This window comes from Toxotes jaculatrix, chromosome 23, assembly GCF_017976425.1.
Source record: "Toxotes jaculatrix isolate fToxJac2 chromosome 23, fToxJac2.pri, whole genome shotgun sequence".
In the NCBI taxonomy this organism is placed as follows: Eukaryota; Metazoa; Chordata; class Actinopteri; family Toxotidae; genus Toxotes; species Toxotes jaculatrix.
The window spans coordinates 3,734,141-3,761,783 of record NC_054416.1 but is presented as its reverse complement, the minus strand read 5'-3'; the positions used below and the strand labels follow the sequence as shown (position 1 = coordinate 3,761,783).

General features: G+C 40.9%; 3 protein-coding genes across 3 annotated transcripts; all 3 read left to right on the top strand.

Annotated features, from left to right (window-relative positions):
- Window positions 1-119: 119 nt before the first annotated feature.
- Window positions 120-14,307, top strand: zgc:195075 (uncharacterized protein LOC100170825 homolog). Its single transcript, XM_041031798.1, has 14 exons — window positions 120-258; window positions 903-1,010; window positions 1,555-2,537; window positions 3,824-4,316; window positions 4,818-4,874; window positions 5,014-5,826; window positions 6,160-6,298; window positions 8,422-8,738; window positions 9,181-9,329; window positions 9,555-11,378; window positions 11,499-11,735; window positions 11,870-12,094; window positions 12,442-12,484; window positions 12,734-14,307. Exons 2-14 carry the CDS (start codon window positions 941-943, stop codon window positions 13,813-13,815), a joined length of 6,432 nt encoding a protein of 2,143 aa, XP_040887732.1. The 5' UTR covers window positions 120-258; window positions 903-940; the 3' UTR covers window positions 13,816-14,307.
- A 2,006-nt stretch (window positions 14,308-16,313) lies between these two features.
- On the top strand, window positions 16,314-21,901 carry ltb4r2a (leukotriene B4 receptor 2a). Its single transcript, XM_041031172.1, has 5 exons — window positions 16,314-16,467; window positions 19,054-19,626; window positions 20,727-20,927; window positions 21,052-21,092; window positions 21,351-21,901. The coding sequence occupies exons 2-5, from the start codon at window positions 19,063-19,065 to the stop codon at window positions 21,652-21,654; spliced, it is 1,110 nt and encodes a 369-aa protein (XP_040887106.1). The 5' UTR covers window positions 16,314-16,467; window positions 19,054-19,062; the 3' UTR covers window positions 21,655-21,901.
- Window positions 21,902-22,015: 114 nt separating this feature from the next.
- On the top strand, window positions 22,016-26,383 carry ltb4r (leukotriene B4 receptor). The gene is made up of 5 exons (XM_041031171.1): window positions 22,016-23,227; window positions 23,545-23,666; window positions 24,265-24,809; window positions 25,095-25,371; window positions 25,673-26,383. Exons 3-5 carry the CDS (start codon window positions 24,313-24,315, stop codon window positions 26,039-26,041), a joined length of 1,143 nt encoding a protein of 380 aa, XP_040887105.1. The 5' UTR covers window positions 22,016-23,227; window positions 23,545-23,666; window positions 24,265-24,312; the 3' UTR covers window positions 26,042-26,383.
- The last annotated feature ends 1,260 nt before the right edge of the window (window positions 26,384-27,643 follow it).

Here is a 27,643-nt window from a genome sequence, read left to right as displayed (position 1 = left end):
AGGAGCATGCTGTGTATTCTTCAGTAAAATGCCTTGAAATGCTAAGGATCATGTTTGGACTTGTTCAGACTTGTTTTGTTATTTATTGTTTTGTTTTTTATATGTTATTTGTTTGACCACAAGAGAGGGGGTGAAATCCCCTACAATTCCAACCCTTCAAACAGGAAGTGAAAGAATAAAACCAGAGTCAGAGCAGAGAGAAGACACACAGGGTCTGACAGAGCCAAGTGATCTCTACTCTTCATCTCTACACGAGTGGTAAGTTAACATTATTTATTTCAGTTGTCTTTATTTGCATGGTACATGTTATCCATGTTTGGGAAGGAAAGCTGAGAGCGTTGCTGTTATGAAGATATATCAATTGATTAAAACAAGAAAATAAAGAAAACAGGAGAGAAAACATTCACACATTTAGGCCGGATTTTATTTACAATCAACCTAAAGGGACATAAAAACAGCAGTAAAACAGAGGAATAGAGAGACACATGGGGTCAGGAGAAAAAGTAAGCAAGAGAAAGTGAAACCAAACGCACCTAAAAAAAACACCAGGCTGTGCTTTCAGTTACCCCTAAATGGCAGCACAAAGCACAGTTAGAATAGATATTTGAAGTCCAGTGTTCTCTGTAAGTGTGCTGAGGTGTCTGATCATCGGGTGTGACGTGAATGAAAATCTATGGACTTATGTGGATGTACATGTATACATCATATGTATATGGTGTAGTAAACAGGCATTTTCAGTTTGTTTTTTTATCAGCATTAGATGAGTGTAGGTGTGAACATCCGTATCACAGTCCGTCCTCAACAGGTATAATAGTAACTGGTCTGTTGAGGTCTCGCAGCCTTTTCACGTCATCTGATCTATTCACTTATTGCTTAATCCATTGTTTAATTATATTGCTTAGGCTTTAAAACAAGAATCTGTTGAGAGTGTGGAGGAAGAATGGGAAACAGTTCATCCACTTCACGGAGAGATGGCAGGTCTGGAGGATGCCTCTGTTCACCCAAACTAAGTAAGTGGTTATCCACTATTTACTCATTTGTTTAGGCAAAACTCTGGGAAGAAGATATTTTTATTTATTTATTTATTTACTCATTTATTTTTTTGCAGGCAGGACACATTCCTCTATATACAGAATTGTAATGAAACCAGTAAGCAGTCTGTGGAAGTGACCGTTGTGTCTCCTGAGATAACAGCTGCTGAAATTACACTTAAAAAAATGGAAACTAAACAAACACTTGCCATTCCCCCATCTCAATAAAACAACATAAAAAGCAGTTCTAGCCACACAGAAAGGATAACCTTGACCATAACCAGCAGTAAAACTGTTCATGTGGCCATTTTCTGATCTGTGGTTGTGGTTTGGTTATGTTTAGACACAGAAACTTCTTGGTTAAAGTTAGGGAAAGGTCATAGTCATGGGTAACAGAAAAAAACTTTGAAAGACAGCAGTCTATTGTTGGTCAAACCTACAAGAGCAGAAATGACATGTTAAATGAGCAAGAAAGAGGCAAGTGTGCTCTCATACTAATGCAAAGTTATTGTTCCCTTTCCAGAGCCAGCAGGGAGGATTGTTCTGTTGGGAAAACCTAGAGTTGGGAAAAGCAGCCTGGCTAACACCATATTTGGAGAGGATGTGTTCGACACAAACCATTCTCCAAACTCTGGAACAACTCAGTGTCAGGCAAAAACCAGACTTGTCCATCGAAGACCATTCACCTTGATTGACACTCATGGTTTCTTAGACCCAAAAAGGTCTGAGACAAAGCGTGAGATAGTGAGGTGCTTGATAGAGTGCGCTCCTGGGCCTCATGCTTTTGTCATTGTGCTTAAAGTGGAGAACTTCACACAACAAGAGCAAGCTGTAGTTGACAAAATAAGCCAATGTTTTTCCGAAGAAGCTTTCAAATATGCTGTAGTGGTCTTTACTCATGGGGAACAGCTCCCCAAAAGAATGAAGATTGAGGAATTTGTCCATCAGAATAAATGCCTGAATGATCTGGTGCAGAAGTGCGGTGGCCGGTGCCACGTGGTTGATAATAAATGCTGGAAGAAACAGAAGAATAACTACAGGAGCAACGAGTTCCAGGTGGCAAAGCTCCTTAACACATTTAAAAATATGGTGGAAGAGCAAGGCTGCTACACCAATAACATGCTACAAGCAATGGGAAAAGAAATACAAGACGAAGAAGAGCGAATTAAACACTCACCAGGGAACTTGTCACAGGAAGAAATCAGAGAGCAGGCCAAAACTTCAGCGTTTAACAAGTATTTGATGGAGTCTGTTTGTAGTGTTGCATCAGGGGTGCTGATTGATGTTCTCCTTTGTTCAGTTGGGGCAGGTCCCCTTCTTATAGGAAAAGCCATTTGGAATGCATTTGGAGCAGCAGGTGGAGAAAAAGAAAACATGAAGGAAACAGAAGGAGAAAACCTTGTCAAAACAGTCGGAGCAATAGCAGTAGACGCAGCTGAAAAGGTCATAGGTACATCTGCAGACGTCCTTGTTGCAACAGGGAAAACGTTACTAAGTTTAATAGGATAATGCTGCTGGAAAAGCATGAAAGCTGCATAAGAGGCAGCAGAGATGGTAGCTGAGGCTGCACAGGATAACACAGAAACACAAAAAAATCTAAACAAAAAAGAGACATCATTTTATTAAATAAATATATAAATAAGCTATCTAACAACTGTACTCCATAGTTAATTATTCTTTCCTACCCATGTAAATTTCAGCAGGAACACAATGCTGTAAAATGAGTTTAAATGACGTCCTACAGATACTATCTGTAAAAATCTGTAAAATATGTGTAAAATACATGAATATATTTACGATGCATGATGTTAATCAAAACCATTTTGCACCAGAAGAGGCTGAAGAAAAGTTACTGTAGAGTGAGAAAAGTGCCTTAGCAACCACTAGGCCTCTAAATCAGTATATTTACCATTCAATAGCTTTGACATTTAATCCACTGTATTAACTGTCTCATAATAAAGCAATACTTTCTTCACCACTGCAAAAGTGTTAACCCATTCTCTAGCTTCTTGCTAAGTTCACTTTGTTCAAAAGTTGACTTTATACATTTGTATCCTTCAATAAAATGCTGTGTTTGGACACTTGAGGGCAGACTCATGTTATTTCTTAATTGACCACAAGAGAGCGACTGAAATTCCCCTACAATCCCCACGATTCAAACAGAGTGAAAGTGAAAGAATAAAGCCAGAGTGAGAGCAGAGGAGAGAAGACACACAGGGCAGTTATCTGGTAGAGCCAAGGGATCTTTACTCTTTCACTGATTTCCCTTTTGACAGCACTGTTGGTAAGTTAAGGTTACTTTTCTCTAAATTTCAGTTGTTATTATTTGTCATTACTGACTGTGCATCGATCTGGCTCGGACTGGCTAATGTAAACTGTAGAACCCAAAAGGAACAAAACCTTCTGTATGAAAGCAGAACAGTTTGGTGCTTTTGACCCGTTCACCACTGGGTTACTCACCTGACCAAAAACATTTAAGCAATATACTTCATGAACCATATTGTTACCCATATTTGAGAAGTAAAGTGCTGCTTTGTCTGCTGCAGAAAAATAGTCAAAGAGAGCTGATTAGAGAGAGCGATGCTAAACAGAAAGTGCAAGTGAATGCACCAAAAAACACCAGACCAACTGCTGAGGGCAGAGAGAAAGAAATGTAGCTGCAGTGAGATGAGAAAGTGGAAAAATATAAGATGCAGAGGCTCAGGAGAACCTCTAAATGAATGTATGTCCATTAATTGCATTAATATTTGCATTAATTATACATTGCAATCTGTGTCTTCTAGTGCTGACAGAATCTGAGCGATCTGGTGAGAAGTGCAGAGGCCTGTGCCACATCAGTGACAGGAAATTCGAACCAACAGGGAGACTGTCAGAGCGATCGGTTCCTGGTGGCAGAGCTGCTCAACACAATAGACAAGATGGTGATGAAAACTGAAGGAAGCGACTGCCCTGATGAGACGCAACAAGCAGCGAACATAACAGTTTGCAATAAGAAGTCACCAGGAAACATGTCACAGGAAGAGATCAGTAATGTGGCTAACAACAGCAGCTTCAAGAACGTGTGGGTGAAACTGACAGGCCCAGCAGCAGAATCATTAGGGAAGGCTTTCTTTGGGCCAACTGTCGCAGTTTTGCAGGAAATTATGGGAGCAGGAAAAGGAGCAGAGAAAGGAACAGCAGGAGCAGAAGCACTGATGCAAAGGCCACCAGGACAAGGAGCTGATGAAGGAGGCGTGCAAGACACTGAGAAAGGAGGAACCACAGCGGGAGTCACACCAGTGTCAGGTAAAAAGTAGTGGTAATAATGGAAGCATTGTTGTGCAGTGCTGCCCAACAGTCAGGGCTATTTAGAGGAACAAAAACACATTATAAGACATTGTGTTAGCCAGGAAGGGTGTTGCTCTGCATCCGTTTGGATCCAAGCTTCTTTTCTGTGGGATATTTATGTAAAAAGAAAACCCCACAGGAACTAACAAGGAATTAACAAAATGCACAATATCACAGCCAAAGCATTTTGCATTGGTTGATCTATCAGTTATATTTGCAAGCCAGTCTCATCATTTAAGTCCTGTTCAAGCGATTCTAGTGATGTTCATGGAAAGCTTTTATTGAAACGGCTAATTCTGTCAATAACTTGCAAAGTAAGTGAGACTGCATTAGTAGTTTTCCTGCAACAATATAAATGAACAATCAAAATATGTCTAAAACCAAACCCATTGTGAGATAAGAAGACAAAGCAAAGCCGTTGTTCGGTATTAGTTACTCTTAATCATTTTTCTCCTCCAGAGCCACCAAGCACAATTGTCATCACAGAAACAGATGGAGCCAGGAAAGCCATTAAAGGTAATAATATGTTTGGATACATATCATAATCCACATGCTTCTAAGAAAGTTATTGCCTTACACACACAGAGTCACATATATATGTATGGATACACACACAAATTCACAGTATTAATGTTACGTCATTGATTTCTTCTAGTGCTAAAAAAATCCAGGATCATGCTGCTGGGAAAAGCAGGCGCTGGGAAAAGCAGCCTGGCTAACGCTATATTTGGAGAGGAGGTGTTCAAGATAGATCATAACCCAATAAATGGAAGTGAATGTCAGGCAGAGTCCAGATCTGTCCATGGAAGAAGAATTACCCTGATCAACACTCCTGATTTCTTTGACCCAGAGAAACCTGAGGAGGAAATGAAGGGTGAGATGGTGAGGTGTATCACAGAGTGCGCTCCTGGGCCACATGCTTTTCTCATTGTGCTTAAAGTGGAGAATCTCAATGAGCAGCAAGAGGCTGTCACTGAGAAAATATGCCAGTATTTCTCTGAAGAAGCATTCAAACACGCAGCAGTTGTCTTCACTCATGGCAACCAGCTTCCTGAAGGAGTGAAGATCAAGGAGTTTGTGGATCAGAATAAATGTCTCAGTGATCTGGTGAAGAAGTGCGGCGGCCGATACCATGTCATTGATAATGACTACGGGAAAAACAACAAACAGCGTGAAGACACGGGCAACAACCTCCAGGTGGCAGAGATACTCAACACAACAGACAGGATAATGATAGAGAACAAGGGGGGCTGCTACACCAATAAGGTGCCACAACCAGTTAAGGGAGAAACAGAAGAAGAGGGTGACAGGACACCAGTAAGAAATGTGCCAGACGAGAAAGTGTGGATCAAATTAACAGGCCCTGCAGCAGAATCACTGGAAGAAGCTTTCCTCGGCCCGGCTGTCGTAGTTTTGCAAGAAACTGGGGGAGAAGGACAGACAGCAAAAGAAGCAAAAGGAGGAGAAGGTGAAGACAAGGGAGAAGAAGATGAGAAAATAAACAATTCACCAGAAAGAAAAGAAGAAGAAGAAGAAGAAGAAGAAGCACAAAAAGAAGAAGAAGAAGAAGAAGAAGAAGCACAACAAGAAGAAGAAGCACAAAAAGAAGAAGAAGAATCACAAGAAAAAGAAGAAGGGTCTGAAACAAAAGAAGCTGCAGAAAGAAACAAAGAAATAAAGAAAAATGCAAAAAAAGAAACACCAAAAAAAGAACTGAAACCAGAACAAAGAGGAGGAGCACAAGAAAGCAGTGGATTCAAAAATTTCTTTAGCAATACGTTTGGCTTCTTTCTTGTTTTAGGAACCACAGCAGCCACATTAATGGGTGCAGCACTTGGACCAGTTTCATACCTGGCAGGAACAATATCAGGGCTGGTAGCAGCACTTGGACCAGTTTCATACCTGGCAGGAACAATATCAGGGCTGGTAGCAGCTCTTCAGTCAGTTTTATCCCTGGCAGGAATAATATCAGGGCTGGTAGCAGCATTAAGGCCAGTGTTATTCCTGGTAGGGCTGATAAAGTGTGTGTGGGGACTAATAAAAAAAATCCCACAAGTAGAGTGGTTACTGCAAACAATTAAGAAGTTAATGCATGTTTGGAATTTCCTGAAGCAACACAGCAGCATTATATTGCTGGTAGGTGCCATCTCCTTATTGCTGCTGTTATCATTTTTTAGCAGAATACCAATCATTGGGATCTTACTGATAGTGTTTGGAATATCGGTATTGGTTTTGTTCTAAGTGGTATTATTCTTGCCACTACACAGGTGTGTAAATCTAAGTTTCATAACAACTGCCACCATGATGGAAAATAATCTTTCAGTTTCTTGTAATGACTAAAAACACCTGCAACTGTCCACTGTAAATGCAACAGATTCAGATGGTTTAGAAGCCAAACTGCCTTTTGTTTGTCTCAGTTCTTGTTTCTTGCTTTCATGAACGTATGTAAATGTAGGTTTTGCAACAAAAAAAAAATTCTGCAGTTTCTAAATAAAGTTTAGAATGAACTACTTACTATTATTGTTGCTGTTGATGTTGTAAAAAAAAAATAATTGCAATGCAAATGCTGAAATTTACACTGAAATCTCATATTAAGTGTTTAGAAGAGTTGTTGTTTTTTTCATTGCTCATCTTAGTGTTTGAAGTGTTAAAAGCACGAACACCTTTTATCAACCTCTGTAAAGAAATTCTAAAGACTTTAATTCCTGGATACTTCAGACTCTCTCTCCTTCAGGGTAGTATGTGGCTGATAGTTTGGTAACATATCAATTAGGTGGGAGAAGGTGAAAGTTTCTGTCAATGCCAGAGCACATGACTATTTACTCCAGGCAGTATGAACCAGTGTAAACTCAAATATACCAGTATGAAAGATTAGTTCACTGATTTTGGGCCAACACTGCTTGAAAGCCCCCCCTCAGTGGTGAGAACCTTGGTGTAAGTCCACCATTTTCTCCTAGTCTCCTAAGAGAAAGTGAAACTTATGAGTGCTCTACTCTGCACATGTGAAATGAGTCAAAATGGCAGAACAGCAGCAGAGGAGTGGCCTTGACTTGGACCATGATCAGTTCTGCTATTTGGTATGTCTGGATCTTCTAAAAGAACCAGTCACCATTCACTGTGGACTCTGCAGAAGCTGCACTGTGGGTTGCTGGGACCAAGAGGAGGAAAAGCAGGGACACTCTCAGGGTCTAGCACCAACACTTTCCATGATTTGTTCCTGTTTCCCTCTTGATGTCAAATTTATTTTACTATATTTAAATTATTTTACCATGTTCAGTTGACTCAAACCGCTTTCAGTACAGTACAACACACAACAGTCTTGGGATTTTAGGTTCCTTAGTTCAATGAAATCTGTGTAACATCAGCACAAGAGTGCAGCTGCATCCCACTACTCCTGCTTTCTACTGTTACTTATTGTTTGGATAAACAACTCAGAGATCAGTCACTACGCAAGTGCAAGAATACAGATTTAGTATTCGTCAGACATCAAACAAAGGTGTGGTTTGGCCAGTGTGGAATTTCCCTTGACACACGAGGACACTTTTTGTAGTTTGGTTTTATAAGAAAAGGCCCAACTGCTGTTGAAATAATTCTCCAAATTCTTTGCCATGTTTTGTCTCATACATGTCAAAGAATGTTGAGTTTTCTGCAGATCTGTGTCATTGTTATTAGCAGGATCATTAGGATGATGTAGTACAAACAGTATACAAACTGTGATTGTTGTTGACAGTATTTGCAGGGGATTTGACATCTCTCAGGTCTAACTGATCAATGCAGGTAACATCACACGTAGGATTATATGTCTTTATCTCAAACAAAATGAACATTTACTTGCTCCTTCACAGCCTTCAAAACATATAAAACATAATTACTTTTTGTACCAACAATGGTTTATGCCATTTCTGTATTTTGTCACATTCATCAAATGTGCAGCTTCAGTTTGTAACAAAGGAAAAGGTTAACCACCACAGTACTAATCTGTATACTGGACTGAAACAGAGTCAGAAAAACGAAATGTCATCAGTTCCGTGGTTGACAGTGAGGACTTATATAATACTTGAAGGAGTGACGCTTGGCCAGGTCGGTATAACCGGTTTGGCACAGCGTCGTTTCTCAGACCAGATGGGTTACACAGATGGCACACTGCGCTCTTCACCTTGGAAACTGAAGATCTGTGGCTTTATTCACTTTTTCGCAAGAGGATGATGGCTGATAATGACCAGTATCCCGTTTTCTTTGAGTATAGCAGCCTGCTCGACGAGCAGAAGAGGGCGATAGAAAATTATTTCCGTATTCGCCGCAAATCAGGCGGAGGTGACTGTGGACGCCTCAGCAGTGTGAACGATAAACTCTTCTGTATTGCTTTCAAAAACCAAAATGGTAGGTTGTAAGATTCCGTGTGTTAATTATTAACTCATGTTCAATTATTATTTTATGTTGTGGGCTGTCTTGTAAGAAGCATCAACTAATGCATTAGTTTTGTTCGATTCAGTATTTACCATAAATCACTCAAGGGCTCTAACAACAAAAAGGTTTTCAGATGTCGAAGTCTTATATTAAACGGGGACGTTTGATTCCACGGGAATTTCGTGAGATTTGATCCTAAACAGCGAAAACAAACAAAAAAGTTTCACTTTCCTCAGAAGCTCAAACAGTGCTGCTGGAGATAAGGTTTGAAGGTACCGCCCCCCCCCCAAAAAAAAAAAAAAATTAAGAAAAATAAAATAAACAAATAAAGATAAGAAGCCCGTGGTTTATGCCAAACGAGCAACAATTCACATATTTAAAACTCTCAAAGACTAATGTTAGTTTTCCTTCTTAGCTCAGCAGAGAGTGCTGCAAAGAGGTGAGCATACTGTGGAGCTTGCAGATGGTCCTCTGGTGTTCACTGTCCGGGGACAACAGGAACCTCACACCTCCTCTGCAGTCACCACATCCGCTCTGAGCCAGGATTTAACATCTCCGGCACAGGCGAGTAAAATGTTTTTTCAGTACATAATACATTTCCATTTACACATCCTCTTTTTATGTAGTTTTATGAAACTTTATGAAGTTGGATAAACACAGTATATTAGTCTATATGAGCATAAGATGGTAAAGTCTTTGTTCAGTTGAATTGTTATTTAGTATTTTGGGGGAAAAAAATTGACCATTAAACTGTTATCAGTATTTGACTGTATCTCTCCTTATACACAGAGCACACAGTCTGTTCCTGCCTCAACTCCTTCTCCAAACAATGAAGAGTATGAACTACAACCTGATGCTTACCTCCTTCGTTACCTAGAGGAATGTCCCAAGGCTGGGAAAGAACTAGAGAAAGAACTTGCCTCTGTGGCCTGCTCTGCTCAGCTTTACCCAGAGGAAGGGAGGGTTTTAGTCAGGAATTTAGCTCAACCTGGTGCTGCAGATGAAGGCAGAAACTGGAAAGCTGAGGTGGACAAACTCTTTGATGGCTACATGTGCCACTATGAGGTGGATCCTCACAAAGTCAGAGTTTTGCTTCAGTCCTGCAGCTCTCATCAGACCACAGATGAGGTGAAGGTGTACAGTGATTTTGGCATGGCTGTTGTAGTTGGGAAGTGTTCTCAGGTTAAGGCCAGGTTGATGGATGTAGCGGATGCAAGTGTTAGATCTCGAAGTTCACGTTTAAGTGGGAAGCAAACCAGGATTTGTCGACTGGGTGAGGGCAAACTCCGCATCCTCTGGGAAGAGATTGAGCATAGTTTGGGACGAAATGTTCCAGGAGTTAAGGTCACACAGGGAGATGCTGGTCAGGTTGTTCTGGAAGGTTCTGTGGAGGATATTCTTAAAGCTGGAGATTGGATTTCTGATAAAGAGAAATTGGTGTTAGATAGGACAGTTCCTAACATAAGCCTTCATCTCTTGGCCTTCCTAAGGAAGGCTTATGGAGGTCCAAGGGCGCTAGGTGACTTTTTAGGGGTTGGTGACAAGGTGGAAATAGAAGTGCGAGATACAGAGCTACGTTTTTTCTCCCTCTCTGCTGATAAACTGGATGACGCAGAAAAAGCACTGCAGGGTGAGTTCAAGGAAGTAAAGATTGACGTTCCTATGTTCTCTGCTGTTCCATCTGAGCTTCGGGAAAAGCTTAAGTCTAAGACAGAGGAGATGAACCAGGGGCAATGTAGGGCTCAGGTCCTGTGTGGCTCAGACAGCACAGTGTGCTTACTGGGCCACACCAAAGATGTTGAAGAGCTGAGTGAAACTGTCACACAGTTTATTTTCCAAGACACAGACCAACTGGCGTCTTTGAGTTTGGGTGAAGGAAATACATTAGTTGCCAGCTACAGCCTTTGTGACGGGCTCCAGGTGCTGGTGTGTCAGGGTGACATCACCAAACACGATGCTGATGCCCTGGTTAACGCTGCCAATGAAGATCTGGACCACGGTGGAGGCGTTGCTGCTGCGCTGAGTGAAGCAGGTGGTCCTGAAGTACAGAGGGAGAGCAAAGCTTTAATAAAGCAGATTGGGAAAATTCCTACAGGTGATGTGGTAGTGACCACAGGGGGGAACTTGAAGTGCAAGAAACTGCTGCATGCTGTTGGACCTGTAGCTGGACAAGTAGGTGGCAGAGAAAGGTTCTTACTGGAAAAAACTGTCCAGTCTTCTCTGAAGTTGGCAGAAATTATGGAGTTTAAGTCTATAGCAATGCCCTGTATCAGCTCAGGTTTGTTTGGTGTTCCTGTTAGTTTGTGCTCTGAGGCTGTTGTAACTGCTGTGAAAGAGTTTGGTAGTCAGGGAGGGCGAAGTCTGAACAGAATCATCCTGATTGATAACAGAGGAGAGGTGGTGAGGGCCATGCAGGAAGCATGTGACAGGATTCTCCAAGGGATAAGTACCAGGAACAGTACACTGAGTGGGATCACTACAGGACACACCACAAGTGATTTGGATTTCCAGATGGGCGCTGCAGCCCAAGACACAGTAAGAGAAGCCACTGCTGGAGCTCCTGGAGAAGGTGTCCACTTTGAGGTTGTTCTGGGAACCATCGAGACCCAGCAGGTGAGATTTTAAGAACACTAATTAAATCAGTTCAGACTACACTGAGCTGTTTGTTGGACAGCAATGTCCAACTAAATGCAGACTGCTCAGTCCCCACCACATCTTCTGCTCTCCCTCTAGGTGGATGTCCTAGTATCTCCTATGGTTGGCCATTATCCTCTCTCCACCCGAGTTGGAAACACTTTTTTCAAGATGGCTGGATCCCAGCTGACTGCAAGGTTTAGAGAGGAAGGAGGAGAAGAAACAATGCCTGGTGACGCAGTTTTGGTGGAAGGCTTGTCTGGACTTCCATCTAATGCAGTGTTCTTCCTCAACCTCATTCCCTGGGATGATGACCAAGAAGGAGCTGCAGTCCAGGTGAAATGGTGGAGGAGTGTTTTCATTTGTGTCTTAACTTCTTTTGTCTCTGTCTGAAAACACTTTGTCAGGAGCTACAACACTATATTACAATACTAACTAGATCCAGCCTTAAAAATTCTGACCCTTTACAGGTTCTGAGAGTGGGCATCAAGAAAATCCTAACGTCCTGTGAGAACAGAGGGTTTGGATCTGTTGCTCTCCCTGTACTTGGGGCTGGGATTGCCCTGTCTTTTCCTGAAAGCGTCACATCCAGGGTTCTACTGGAGGAAGTTCATGCATTCAAACAGAGCCGAGCCAGCAGAACACCATTCCTGATCCGACTCGCCATCCACCCCAATGACAGAGAGTCTAGTGAGGTAATGGAAATGCATTTTACCATAAATACTGACTGAAACCCCAGTGTGTTCAAGTCTAGTCTTTTTCAAAAAAATACAGTAAGCAGGAGAAAACATGTCTTTTCCTAATTCAGATTTTTTTTTTGTGTGTGTACAAACAACAGTGAAAATATATACATATATAGTATACAAAATAATTACAGGCTTAAATGCAACTTTCAGAGTTTATTGTTTCTAAAGTAATTAACTTGAATAATCACTTGTATTTTAAAATCATCAAACTCTAAACATCAGCTGGCATTTTTTCTGCATCAGTTTATACTCATGTAAACTGGACTTGGTGTTAAACTCAGTCCTTGTTTCTGCAGGTCTTTAAAGGATTCATAAAAGGTATTCACCAACCAGACCAAGGTGGGTATAGATATTATATGACAGTAAAGATTTGGAATTCAGTCCTGTTACACCCATGTTCACGTTTTTCTAATTGCATGTGCTACTTATAGTAATTGCTGCCCATTTTGCACTGAAAATGAAGTGTAAATTGTTGCTTGTGTAAATAACAGAGCTTGTTTTAACCAAACTAACAAGAAAAAAATTGCTCTTAAAAAGAAATCGAACAAGCAAGAGACAAATGACAACAAAATCACTATTCTCGTCTAGGGTCAACTGCAAAGAGGATTGTCCTGCTGGGAAAAACTGGATCTGGGAAAAGCAGCCTAGCTAACACTATATTTGGAGAGGAGGGACTGTTCACCGTAAATGATACTCCCAACTCTGGAACATCTAAATGTCAAGCAGAAACCAGATCTGTCAATGGAAATAACATCACTTTGATTGACACTCCTGGTTTCTTTGATGCAGGCAGGTCTGAGGACGATGTGAAGTCTGAGATCATGAGTTGCATCACAGAGTGTGCTCCTGGGCCACATGCTTTTCTCATTTTGCTTAAAGTGGACAAATTCACTAAGCAGGAGCAGGATGTTATCGCCAAAATAAGTGAATGCTTCTCTGAAGAAGCTCTGAAATATTCTGTATTTGTCTTCACTCACGGTGAACAGCTCACAGAAGGAAGGACAATTCAGGATTTTGTCAGTGAGAATAAGAATCTGAGTGATCTGGTGAAGAAGTGTGGTGGCAGGTGCCACGTCTTTGATAATAAACACTGGAAGAACAAACAGCAGAACAACTACAGGAGCAACCAGTTCCAGGTAGAGGAGCTTCTGAATACAATAGACCAGATGGTGATGGAAAATAATGGAGGCCACTACACCAATGAGACGCTGCAAGCAGTGGAGGCACACATAAAGAGAGAGGAAGAGCACATAAGACAGTCATCAGGAAACATGCCACAGGAAAAGATCAGACAGCAGGCTAAAACCAGTGTGGCTCATAGGCTTTTGATCCAACTGACAGGAACTGCAACAGGAGCATTATTAGGGGCTTTCTTTGGTTTGGAAACCATGGTTCAGTTAGTTATCAGAAATGTGAAGAGCCCTCCAGAAGCAATGAAGCGTCTGAACAGTTTAATGTTAAGTACAGTAGGAAGGGCAGCCACAGCAGGAGAAATAGCAGTAGTAGCTGCTGGTGTAACTGCAGCAACTGCGGCTGCAGGAGGAGCAGTAGGTGGTTTTATTGGATATGATGCATCAAAGGAAGCAGAGACAGTACAGGAGGCAGTAGAGAAGGCAGCTAAAGCTGTCAGGGACAAAAGAGATGCTGCTTTAGCTTCTGGTAGTATCTAATTTTTTAGCCACTTGGAGGCAGTAGAACCACCTGAAAACATATTAGTTTCACATGTTACTTTGCTATTGAGTTGTGGTGCTACAGTGAAATATTAACACATCTAGCAGACACCACAGAACATTAGCATTCCTTTGGAGTTGTGTTTCTGGCCATTTGGCAAATGTTTTTTCAATATTCACTCTCACACTCAGCAGATAGGTGTTTTTATATCACACATACACAGTTGATCCATTGTTGATAATAAATATATAAAAGATTGCTGTATGTTTTAAGTAAGACCTGATGCTTGTGATTCAAACTTTAACTTTAACAAACTTTAAGGTCATCTGTAGACTGATTTGTAAACTTGGGTATATGTTTCATGTGTTTAATGATCTATAATCACAGTGATTGTTGCACTCTAGTTTCAAGGTGGTGGATGATGATTTACTTTTTTTCTTGCTCTATATTAAGACATTATTTATTTGTTATAAATAAGTTTTTCAACACTAGAAACTCTCATTTGTCCACTGTGTTTTATTAAGGACTGTATATCTTTACCTCATTACTATGAGGGTTGTATTCTCACACTGCACCTGCAGGCTCTGATGACAGTGCTATATAAACAGAGCTTCTGTGTCAAAGCACAATCTAAGAATTTGGATGTTTGTTGAATATTTGGTAGCACAGGATATTGCAGTGTGGATGTACTGCACATGAACCACAAAGTTAGGATTTAACTCTCTTGCTTTTCTTTCAGTTTAAGGATCAAAAATGCAAGAAAACGTCGCCGGCCTATTTTAACAGACCTTTAAACATTCCCTTCAGAACAGTATAAAATTCATAAACTCACCCTGATGTGTAAAACTGGTGTCTGGCCCTTTAACATGTTTTCTCTGAGCACACAGGTGATGTCAATTAAAAGGGGGTGGGCCCAACTTCACACTGCTCTATTTAGCCACGCCTCTCCTGGGCAAACCAGGAAATCATTCCTTCTTATTTCAGACAAAAGGAAAGCCAGAAACACTCCTGTCTTTCTGTGAAACTGCTTGTTAGTAAAATGGCTGACAAGCAGCATGGAGTCAAGTTAAACCAAGAGCAGTTCTGCTGTTCAGTGTGTCTGGATCCTCTAAATGAACTAGTTACTACTAACTGACACAATTACAGCAGAAGCTGTGTTGAGGGTTGCTGGGAGCTGGTACCAAACACCAGAGAAGTTTTACACTGTAAGATTCAGTTGAACTCCTTTACTTGAATGCAATAATCCTTACCCTTTGGCAGTGGGTTTATTGTTAATATTCACATTTTTTTCCCCTAGCAGATTGCTGTCCCCTTGCTCTCGATGTGTCCTCAAAGTACCCATGTGTCTGCCTGATCGACCACATGTGCAGGATGAGGCCTTCACACAACCCATATTCTGCTCAGCCAGACAGGTTTGCTAAGTTTCCATTGGTGCTATGCAGAGAGGGTTTGTCACAGTGGTGTTACTGGGAGGTGGAGTGGGATACAAAGACATTATCCAAACGTCATTTTAGTCACTGTTTGGAAACAATGACAAGTCATGGGGGTTTGAGCTCACAGCAAGTTGTCACTCATTCTGTCGTAATGTAGAAAAGGCAGTGTCAAGCCCTCGCTCCTATAGGATCAGGTTTTATCACGTCTCTTATCTGATGGTTCTGCTCCATAAAGTCCAGACCACGTTCACCCTGCCTTGCTAGCCTGGGCATGGGCTGAACTCTGAATGGTATGATATTGAAGTGTTTGCACAATTTGACATATGATAGTAGTAAAAGTGTGTATGTGTAAAAAGATGTCCAACATTCTGACAGTCCAAAAACATTTTGCAGTCTCTTTCTCCAGAGGAGACACGGGAATATATTCTAGATGAGCTTTTGTACTTTCTAGCAAATGTTTTCCACACAAAAAAACTGCTTCTTCTATTGACTGCTCAATGGGTGTAAATAGCAAAGTGATGTATAATCTCATTTAATCAGCACTTTTCCTCTCCTCTGCTTTCTAATACTGATATATCGGTTGATCATGACCTGCTTATCATTGTCATCCCTGGCAAGAAATAATACCGCAACTTGCAAGTTATTACAAGTGCTGAGTCCCTTAAGAGGCTCTATCAGATATCAGATATTGTCAGCCTCAGTTGTTTCTTTGCAGAAACCTCACTAATGCTCTTGTGGCTGAAGTGGAGCAAAACCCTGCAGCCAGATTCCATGTGTGGAATGACATGTTCAGTGGACATGGACACAGATGTAATATTTGGGTGTCCACATACTTTGGGCCGTTTAGCGTGGTTGGATTTCTGTGTGCAGAACATCAGCTGCCACTTTGTTCCAATGGGACTCAATAGAATTTGGTGGAGAAATTGTTTTTTCGCTTTGGGTGAACTAAACCTTTACGTTGACTCTATGCAGATTGCCAGGTAATGGTGACACGCCCTCCCCTGTCAGTGCACTACATGTTACAGCAAGCTTGACAGATCAATGGAGAGACAGAGAGCGAGAGGAAGAGCGAGAGAGCGAGTGGGTGGGGGGAAAAAATGTGGGGAGAAGAAAGGGTAAAAAGAAGAGGAGAAAATACAACATCTGCAACATCTTCAGACTTCTTTTCCAGCTCTGGGTGTCTTCTTTCTCCTGTTGGGATTTACATTTTATGTCTTGGTGAGTCTTTCATCCATGAACATGTTTTGGTTTCTGCCAGTAACAGCAGCGTGGTTACAACTTCAACAAATCACTGCAGTCAATCATTGTTACTCTGCTACTGTTGAAGGAGAAACTAGAAACTTTTGCTTTCTTATTGAGGATCAGGGATTTTTTTTCTGCAATCTGTTGCTGTATATTTTTTTATAATAATAATAACCATACAGTGATTTTGTGTGTCTTCAGACATTATTGTAAGGTTCATTTCACAGCTGTGATTTGTTCAAATCTGAGCAATATGTCAGTTTGTGCAGGTACATCTGTGTAGCTGTGCTCTTGTTCTATGTGTTGCACAATGTCTGTTTGCATGGATTTCTTTGAGGGCAGAAGAGGAGTGTTTTAGCAAGTATGTGTGTGAGTCACACAATACACACAAACACACCTTTTAAGTGTGTCAGGTTTTATAGTGTTTAGTATGACCATTTGTTTTACAGGAAGTTCTGTTTGTGCACATTATATTAAAAAGCAAAAAATGGGGAGAAAGAAGACAGACAAGTGTGTTTAAAGGGAAAAAACCTCTCAGCCACAAGAGGAACAGAAACAGAAAAATGACAATGACACCAGCAAACTGGTAATAGTTGGTATGGTGTCTCAGTGTTGAGCCATTGCACAATATGACACCGTTTCACCGGCTGCTCTCTTGCCACTGTCAGTGTGGTTTGACCGGCTTTCTGTAAACGTCAACCATGTGGTTGCATTTCTTTCTCTTTCTTCATCTGAAACCTTGAAAACATTTTTTTTTCAGTTAGTGCGTCTACAGTGTGCCCAAAACACTAAGCCACAAGAAACAAACAAAAAAAAGTACCTTTTGCATTATCAGCATAAATTTAGTCTCAATTTTCAAACAAAAATCTAAACTTTTAAACTATTTATCTGTTGCTGGCCTTGTCTATATTTTCTAGAGTTTCACTGTAAAATGAGAGCATTGGTTCTCTTGATCACACAGTCTTGCATGTTAGGTCTCCACAATTATCATGACTATAAAATCATCTTTATATGGACTTTGTAAGTCTTCTTCCTCTTTTATCAAATTATATAATAGATAGATAGATAGATAGATAGTACTGAAGTTAAATGTCTTCAAAACACAACAAATGAAAGAATGCTGTCATTATCTGTTGTGTGTGTAACTGTCATACCAGCTGGTGTGCACTCAGCCAGTTACACACTGATTTACCCTGTAATAATTCATAATAACAGCACAGCATGCTAAGAATTATCAAACAGGTTTGGCTGGCACACGTGGGTGTGAATGTTTGATTATGTGCACAGGACAATACATAGTTTTCGTGTCAGCAGTCTTCAGGGTGTGCTCTTATACCACGAGTCAAGATGTACAAGTGGTGACATGTCACTTTTTCCAGTAACATAAAATACCTATGATGCACATGTTGCCTATAGGATAAACACATGACCATTATCTGTTGTATGAAGTGTATGATGTATGTCTTGTAACTGACTGCTGACAGTTAACTCAGATTTCTGAAACTCAGTCTGTAGAGTGATGCAAATTTAGTGTGGAACAGTTTGGCTTTGTTTGTAGTTTTGTTTTAAATGTTCTGTGTATGCGTGAATAATATAAACCTAGCAGCCTCCTTCAATCTTTAGGAAGCAGACAGGTAGTGGTAAGTAAGTTTGTTCCTATTTGGCCACAAGACCAAAAATGTCAAATGTGAAAGTATGTTTTCTGCAGCATCATGGCCCCTGTTAGAGTTTTAATATCAGATGCCTGATGCCTTTATGTTGCAGTTGGTCTACGTGGAGTTCAGCTGCTTTATATACCTTATATACCATTGTACAGTAGTCTGAACCAATGCATCATATTTCATTTTATAAGGAGACTGTTTTTTGTGTGTAAAATTTCAATCTGCAAAGCATCCCCCAACTATAACTGTCAGAGATGTGTGATAAAGGAAAAATAACTAGAAATGGAAATACTCAAGTGAAGAACCAAATTGTACTTATGTGCAGTGCTCAAGTAAATGTGTCCACATACTTTTGGTCATGTGGTGTATGTTTCTTGCCAATTATTTTTGTTGTGTTTGTATTTTCTGTCATGTTATTCTAAATATTCTAATACCTTTCTTGTGTAAAACATTTTATCTTCCCTTTGTGTTTCGATGGCACTGCAAATAAATTTGGCCTGTCAGACCTGAAGAGAACGAGAGAGAATATCAGACCAAATCATTGCTCAAATACTGGCATCAGCAGGGTGACTGTTGCTCTCCACTCGTGTCTGGTCTCGTTGTTCAGGAATTAAAAATCCCCGTTAAAACCTGTTACACTTGCGCCACACTCCCACACTTTTCAGCAGAAGTGCATACTTGTACTGTCAGACTGAGGCTTGTGCCAAATAATACGTGGAGCAAGATTCAGAGCTGAGGCCTTTTATTAGTCAGAAAATCTCAGTGTTTTTGTTGGAGTCACTTTGTTGTGTGATCTGATTTTGTTATGTTTTCTGTATTTTATGTTCCTTAAAAGGCAGAAAGAAATGCACTTAGTCAAACCTTTGAAGAAGATCATTCACCCGTGTTCTCCCTTTGGCAGGTAACAAAAATGGCCCAGCATAACAGTTTTCATTCCCTGAACTACACCGCACCCCAAAGTGCGGGAAACGACACCATTGTGGATAACAAAACTGCAACCACCGTGGGCGCCCTCATCCTGACCCTTGTCTTTCTCTTGGGCTTCCCCGGAAATGTCTTTGTTATCTGGAGCATCCTGGCACGTGCTCGGAAGCAGTCCGTCACCACTCTCCTCATCCTCAACTTAGCTATTGCCGACGGCTCTCTGATGGCTCTCACCCCGTTCTTCATTATCTACCTGGTTATGAAGAAGTGGATATTTAAGAAAGTGATGTGCAAGATCCTCTTCTACCTGTGTCTGGTCAACATGTACGCCTCCATCCATCTCATCATGATGATGAGCCTTTACAGGCTGGTGGCAATCCTGTGGCCCCAGCGCATCAGTGTTATCACCAGCCGGAGAACTATACTGCGGGTGCTGGCGGTGGTGTGGGTGCTAGTGATAGTTGCCTCTGTTCCTGCAATCCTCTTCAGAGACGTGAAGAATTTCAAGAATACCACTGTGTGTGAATCATTCCATGAAATAGACCAACATGTGAGTGAACCTCAACGTATTTTTTTCATACTGTCAACTAGAAAGCGCTCCACCAGGGCTGCACAATCCTCTGAATTTGTTATTTGGGAAAAAAAATGTATAGAAGGTTTTCATTCTGCATCAATATGTGGAGCTGATACACAATCATATGAATGCTGCACATCTGGCAACTGGCTTTGCACAAAGATGAATTAAATAAAATTTCAACTAAGTCAGGCTTCATCAGATAGGGAAACTAGTCATAGACGTGCTGGTCTTTACTTAGATTACTTGAACATGATTGGCCTCTCACTTCACTTCTGACTGAAGGGCTCAGAATGCTTGGAAAAAAGATTGTTTGATGTGTCATCCGAGGACGTCTAGAGGCAAATCATGGTTTCAGATGCTGTCAGACAATCTGATAACACTTTGTTTGAAGCACTCTGAGGCCCTGGTGGGCGGGGAGTCCCATATGTTTAGAAGAGTTGAAGGAGAAGATCAATACTGCAATAATGTCCCCACACTAAATATGAAGCTAGAGCCAGGAGGTGATTTTTCTTGCTTGGCATAAAGACTGCAACTTGTGGGGAAACCTCTAGCCTGTGTTAGCAAAAACATGAGAAATATTTCCCAAAATGCTAAACGTAAATTATGTAAATGTTAGATACAGCATGACTTTGTGCAACCATGACAAGACACTTATTCAGACACATAAGCAATATGTGAAACTGGACTCACATTGACTTAATCATGTCATATTTAAATTGTCATACAAAAGTGTTATGTACCAAACTGCTGACTCTGTACTCAGATAACCAACCGAGAAAAGCATCAAAATTCTTCCACCTGAAAAAAAGAAAATAATGATTTGCTAAATGTTTCTCTTTTTTTCTCTTTTTAATAAACTCCATAGTTCACTTTAACATTAATACACAACTCCGTCTTTTAACAGCGGTGATTTGAACTCAGCAGCATTAAAAGATTTACGTTCAACTGGGATCTCTGTGTTTTGAGAAACTCATCTCTCACTGCCTTTTAGGGGCAGCCTGTTTCACCTGAGGCGGAATGTCAGAATATTAAATTCTATGTCCCTCTACTCTCATCTCATCTCCCTTTCACAGGTGGTCTTGCAGTACACGTTGGAGCTCGTGTTGGGGTTTTTAATTCCCTATGGCATCATTTTAGTCAGCTACATCTGCATCTTACGTCGGATACGACAGACCAAGTTCCGCCGTCGAATTCGCAGTGAGAAACTCATCCTTGCCATTGTGTTGACTTTCTGTCTCTTTTGGTTGCCCTACCACGTCATCAACATGGTGCAAGTATGTCGTCTCGTTTTTTACTAACAATACATTTTTCCCGGTTTAATATTATTCACAAAGGTGCAAAGAGATGCTGATCAGTACGTTTTTCAGTGTTAACTAAGCAGTTTTGTATTACCCGCAGGTCACATGGGCTTTGTGTCCAAAAGGTCCAGTAAAAGACATGTAAGTGATGACACAGCAATATGAACCAATCATCAGTGTTATCAACCTTTACATGGTGAACAGTGGAAGAACTAAACGAGTCGGATGCAATTGTTTTACTGTCAAACTGTTAATTCATCAGCTTTTCAACATTCTAGTATTACACTTTGCATATTCTGTGACCCTTTCATGTACATTTTGATAAAAATCAAAACAAGTTATCAGTTTTACTGTCGTGTTTCTCTAATAAAATGCTCTCCTCACTTCTCCTTCCATCAGGCTGGGGAAAGTATGGCACAGCAGCCGCGCTGTCACCTCTTCCATAGCCTTCATCAGCAGCTGTGTCAACCCGATACTCTACTTCTTCGCAGGAAAGTCTTACATCCGGCGAGAAGGGCTGGCATTTATGGCCCGCTTGTTTGAGGGCACAGGACTGGACTCGGCCACCAGGAAGAGCCGACAGAACAGCCAGAACAGCCGAGACAAAGACAAAGACATGGATGCCGTCATGCTAAAGGACAAAGATCCGGACTCTGTCACTAATTCTAACTCTACTGTAAAACCAGTGAAGAATGGCAAATAGAGGACACAAGCGGCACCAGATTTGATGCTGGTGTTGTTGCCCTGGAGGGCCTTTCCTCCGTCCATAAACTCTTAATTTTAACAGGAAGTACAGGTGCATCATGCACAGCTGGTTCCTACCAATTAAAAAACAACATGAATCCGTCATCCAGATGAGATAGCAACAAACTTTGAAAGGGATGTGACTCGGCATAGGCTACTGCTCCTGGAACAGCTTGCTGCAAGAGGCATACTAAAGTGACACGGTTGTGTTTGAGATTTTGCTTCAACTTCTCAACACACATTTACCACCACCCCCAAAACAAACAAAAAAAAACAAACAATTTAATTCAACATTCATCAAAAGAGAGGTGGTGTCCTATGTTTACTGCACATTTACTGTAAAGTCAATAGGAACATTTTTTATCGCTTTTGCAAAATTTGTGTGTAAATTTTCTTTATGCAATGTTTTACTTTTTAAAATGTTTAAAATAACTGAAAGAGTCAATACTGTTGTACCTCAATGCAGAGAGCTGAGCTGAGTGAAGCTGAGAGTTCAGGTTTGACAGATGCACTACATCTACAACAGTGAAATTCATGTGTATGTTTTGCGAGATTCTACAGTCTTATGTTTTACTGTCTTTAAAGCTGCATGAATGTATTTTTGGCCACTTGCTTACAGTGGAACAAGCTGTAAAAGCAGCATCGACAAATTATCTCCTTAAGTTGTTACAGTTGGTTCGCAAACAGTTGCGTTATCAGCACTGACTTGCTTGTTTCCTGCCAATAGCCCTGTATTCATTCTCCTTTTAGCTCTGTTTAAAGACATCTGACTAAAGCTGCTAAATGCTCCACTTTGATCACCAGCTAGCGGCTAACTTTGTCTTTCTGCCATTTGGTGCTGAGTAGTATTGAGCCATGAGTTTAACACGAGCTTTTTTTCTTTTTACTGAAAACTGCTCCCTCATGTGGCTAGAAGCGAGATTGCTCAGAGCGGTGAGAGTGAGCCCCACCCCATCAAGATGCTGGGAGTTCAAATTAAAGCAATGCTCCACAGTGCTGATGGGAACTGCATGCTTGCATGATTATTCTCTGTGGGTCATCACTACGAGGGACCCCTTTCACATTACGTGTAGCCATTTGCTCCAGCTTTAAAGCCCTGAAGTGGAATGTTTTAATATTTCACTGTGAGCATGCAGCCAGTAAAACAATGAAATACAGGAAAAATACAAAAAGAATTAAAACCTTTTTTTTTCCGGAAACATCATGTCTTTGTTATGCAATTGGATACATCCTCTGCTTCATAAGCAACTTGAGACATGTGGAAAGAGGAATATGATGTAAATCAGCCAAAAAGTCTGATGCAAGAAAGAACACAATGTGCACGGCACACGTATGAAATTAAAGGTCATGTATCAACAGGATCCTGGAGTTTTACTGGAATAGTCGCCCCCTCGTTTATTCATTGATGTGACGATTTGAAAATGATGTCATCAGTTTCACAACATTTTCCTTCTCTGTATGATGTCTTGATTTTTTTTTTCTCTTTTTAACTCAGGTACAACATTTCAGTGTCAGTTAGCTGCAGTGTTGCTGTAAGTCTGTTATTTTTAATTTGTCAAAGTATTTCACATTGTAAAACATTAGAGTTTTCTGGATGACCGCAGACCAAACAAAAGGGCAGCAGATGCTGTGTCGACTTTTAAAAAAGTGGTGTGCATAACTGTCTCACCTAGTACTTTATCCACCTCTGTAGTTGTAGTAATGCAATAGTAGAATGAAATGAGTAGGAGTGGTGACTACATCGCAACCCAGTAAGCTTAAGCTGGCTTCCTGAGGACAATGTGTTTCCCCTCACATGATCACTCTTACTCAATTTTGTTCTATATATTTTTTGTTTTTCTCTCCACAGTCTTCAAAGTAAAGAGGGAAGCCAAGGACTAAGAATAAAGACACAGTGTATAATAGATGGAAAGTGGTAAACTTTTGGAGTGGATACCTTGTGTTGGATTTTAAAGAGATCTGCAGCTGAAGGTCAGTTTTTGAGTTTAATATAATCAGTTTATTTAAAATTTCTAATAAAATCTCAGCAGCAGGTTTCCTGAATCTTTATAAATTAAAAGAGGCAGTACAGAACATTTCATGATTGTTCAAGAGTTAGATTTTGTTAAAATGTTTTGTTAAAACTTTTAAGTTAAAAAAAAGGAAAAATGTGTATATATATAGAGAGAGAGATAAAACTATCCTTTGTCTTTTCTGCTTTTTGGTCAAAAAAGAGATTTTACAGTTATTATAATTACTGAGATTCATCCAGAAATTTTCCATTTGTTTGCTGCACAAATCTTGTGCAATAAAGGTTGCATATATCACTGCATAGTAAAACACTGATACAGTATCTGTACCATCTTCCACAGAGGCAGCCCGTGACCTTTGACCATTACCATGACCTCCCTTGAGCTTATTATTACAGGGCACTGTCCATCATGGTCCCAGATCTGTTGTGTAGAGATACAGTAATACAGATGTGAAAGAATATATATGTTGTGCAATGTTTTGCAGCACTGACACACATGTGCGTGACACAAACCTTAATACATCACATCCTGTTTCCTGCCTGTTTGTCCTTTGAAAGGTTGAGCCAATTTCACAACTGTCAGAACCAAACTCAAGAGTCTTCTTGATGGCGTCCAACATCACCACCAGCGTGTCCCAGCAGTCCTCCTCTGCCGCCTTTTCTTTGCCCATCAGCGTCTCAGCCCAGGTTGGCATTGTTATCCTGACCCTGGCGTTTGTGCTGGGCTTCCCCGGGAACCTGTTTGTGGTTTGGTCGGTGTTCTGCCAGGTGAAGAAGCGCTCAGTGACCTGTTTGTTGGTGCTGAACCTGGCTCTGGCGGATGCTTTTGTGCTGCTCAGCGCACCTTTTTTCCTGCGGTACCTGGCTGGCGGCAGGGGCTGGGAGTTTGGCTCAGCAGCATGCAAGCTGGTGCATTACCTGTCAAATGTTAACATGTACGTATCCATCTATCTCATCTGCCTGATGAGCATGGACCGCTGGGTGGCTGTCACAAGGCCTTTCCTGTCCCAGAGAATGAGGACCAAGCGCTCTCTGCTGGCTCTCCTGCTGGGGGTCTGGGTGATGGCATTCATCCTGTCACTGCCGATGCCTTTTTACCGCAGGTGAGACTTAAAATTTATTCTGAGCCTACTGAGATTCTAATTTTGCAAAGAGTTTAGTTGCTTATTGCTGCTGCAAGGCATGCAGGGAAACAAGGTGGAGTCACGTGAAAAAAGCTAACTTTCTGCTTCTTTGTATTATGTGTCGGAGGTGCCATTTAATATACAAACCACAATTTAATTCATTTAAGTTTAGCAAAATAAAATTTTTTTTGCTGTGTGTTTTGATTATATTTGTTGTCACATTCATATGTCATATACTTTGTTTTTTCTGCTCTTCTCTGACAGTAATTTGAAGAAAACTTTTCCAAACAACATCACTTTGAGCTTTTGTATTCCATACCACTGGCAAAGCGTGGGCCACAAAGTCTTTCAGTACCTGTTTGAGACCATCATGGGCTGCCTGGTGCCCTTCTCCCTCATCAACACCTGTTACGCCTCTGTCATCTGCCGTCTGCAAAGCGCTAGGTTCCACCGCAGAGGACAAGGCAGCCGCCTAATCCTGATGATAATTTGTGCCTTTGCAGTTTTCTGGCTGCCTTATCACATCGTCAACATCATTGAGGTGATTTGTTTGTCGGATAAAAGACCTTTGACTTTCTGTACATCAGCTAGAAACTGACTGCTTTAGATTCTTAGTGACCTGACCTAGTCCCATAATCAGGCAACCAAAGCTGTACAGTGCCTTAAAAATACAGTAAGCAGCTCTTCAGTCAGATTTTTAATGTGGAAATGTTTCATTGACATTGAAGTTAAAGCAAAACTGAGCTGCAGAGGGGTGAGTATGACATGGCTCATATTGAACAAGAACCTTTATCTGAGAATTTACCATGTTCCTGTTTCCTTCCTTCTTCTGACGTCCTCAGGTGATTGGTCTTTTGCAAGGCAGCGCTTCAGTGATGCAGGCTGCAAAAACAGCCCGGCCAAATGTCACAGCCTTTGCCTACTTCAGCAGTGCTATCAATCCCATCCTCTACGTGTTTGCCGGCAGCTCGCACATCCGCCAGGCCGGCCTCAGCTTCATGGGCAAACTGTTCGAGGCCACCAACTCGGAGAGCCGAAGCACATCTACCTTCACCCGCAGCACCCGCAGCAGCTCTCGGGATGAGAGCTCGGCCCTGCAAGCGCTGTCAGTCAAACTGGGGAAGCCTTTCAAGAGCAAGAATAAGGAGAGGAACAACAGTGCGGTGGACAAAGAGGCCAACACTCTGGCCAGTGTCGAGCAGCTAGGGTAGCGCTTAAGCCATTTTCTCAGAACTATCTTTGTAAATGAGCTTTTGCATCCGTAAGCTTTATTACATTAGACATGAGAGAGCCTGCACAGCTATTCTATATCACAATAATTCTATTTAGTGACTTTTTATACATTCTAATTGTTTATAATTGTACTTATTAAACATTATATTTTTATATGTAAATTATAGTGGTATGTTATGGTTTCAGCACCTGGCCTTATTTAAATTATATTGTAATCTTCCGACCTTAAGCCTCAAAGTCTTATGGTCAGAAACTTTTTATTTGTTTTTAGTAAAAGGACAAATAGTAAAATTTGTCATATTAATAAAGTTTTCCTAATATTTAGTGTTTTTTCTGTTGTTCTGTTAGAGGTCCACACACATATATGAAGAACTGGCTTGCAAAAGTTATTGTCCTTTACACAGAACAGTAATTACTCTATACTCTTCCTTGCAATGCAGTGTTCAGCAGCATGAATGGAACATTGCACAAGAAACGTTTCACCAAAACATCCTTCCTGACATGTGCCCACTATTTCATAACAACTGCCGTAAACCGTCAACTGCTGGCCTCGAATTGTTCAGTGATTGTTCTGTGAGAATCACTGAACAAATGACAAAAACAGAAGTTTGCACAAACTAAACCATTTTTTACAGCCAGTAAGTGACAGTGAATGGACATCCACAGACCTTAGCGTGATAACATACAGGATAATGACAAAATGCCTCTCAGAGCTGACGCATTCCCATCAGTCATCGGTGACTGAGCAAGAATGTAAACTCCCTGCCCAGTAAGCAAAGGGCCTGATGCTGTAAGAGCCATTGGCACAAACATGACAAACATTTCTATGTCATCACACAACCACGCCACCATCCTGGGTCACACTGGGTAGGACACACACATGGTCTAGGATGAAAAATCAGTTACCTTATGTTTTTGTTTTGTTTTTGTTTTTTTTTCTTCTGTATAGTATAAAAAAATGAAGTCAGTTACCATTATGACCAAAAAGAATCAGATATCCTGACTGAAAATATCAGTTTGTCTAATTTCCTGTTCGCTTTGGTTCATCTTCTCCATTTTCTCTCACTCTCTCTCATTGCTGAGTTGATAACCTATATGTGACTCTGAAGATCAAACACCCAATTCAGGTTACCATCAAGTCCAAGTTACACCAACTCACCCACATTAAAGTGGAATTAAAAAGTCAGAATCTACCCTCTGACAGCTGACATTTTCAGATTTGGAGCATTTCCTACTCACTGATGAAATGGCAGATAAAAATCGTAGGCATGTACGCCCAAACGCTGCCATATGGGTCACTGAGACTAGATTATTGTCCTTTTGAGGACATTTGTTTCTAATAGAAAGGGAAAGGAAAGAAGAGAAAGAAATCAGATGGAAACAAATAAATTACCTTGCCTATAGAACACACACTCAGTTTGACTGAGTCAGCTCGTATGACTGATGACAAGAAGCTGTTTCTTTCTGTGGTTAGATAAACCACCATGAATAAATGGTGAAACCGTTGTGCAAAGCAGAAGATTCAGGCTTGTGGGTTCTGTGACCTCATTTAGCATCATTTTGGACTGAATGATTGACTG

Coding starts and splice junctions, on each gene's coding strand:
- zgc:195075 (XM_041031798.1), top strand. CDS start 941: ATGGGAAACAGTTCATCCACTTCACGGAGAGATGGCAGGTCTGGAGGA. Junction 5,827..6,159: donor AGAAGCAAAAGGAGGAGAAG/GTGAAGACAAGG, acceptor TTCTTGTTTTAG/GAACCACAGCAGCCACATTA. Junction 11,379..11,498: donor GAACCATCGAGACCCAGCAG/GTGAGATTTTAA, acceptor CTCTCCCTCTAG/GTGGATGTCCTAGTATCTCC.
- ltb4r (XM_041031171.1), top strand. CDS start 24,313: ATGGCGTCCAACATCACCACCAGCGTGTCCCAGCAGTCCTCCTCTGCC. Junction 24,810..25,094: donor CCGATGCCTTTTTACCGCAG/GTGAGACTTAAA, acceptor CTTCTCTGACAG/TAATTTGAAGAAAACTTTTC. Junction 25,372..25,672: donor ACATCGTCAACATCATTGAG/GTGATTTGTTTG, acceptor TGACGTCCTCAG/GTGATTGGTCTTTTGCAAGG.
- ltb4r2a (XM_041031172.1), top strand. CDS start 19,063: ATGGCCCAGCATAACAGTTTTCATTCCCTGAACTACACCGCACCCCAA. Junction 19,627..20,726: donor TCCATGAAATAGACCAACAT/GTGAGTGAACCT, acceptor TCCCTTTCACAG/GTGGTCTTGCAGTACACGTT. Junction 20,928..21,051: donor ACGTCATCAACATGGTGCAA/GTATGTCGTCTC, acceptor TATTACCCGCAG/GTCACATGGGCTTTGTGTCC.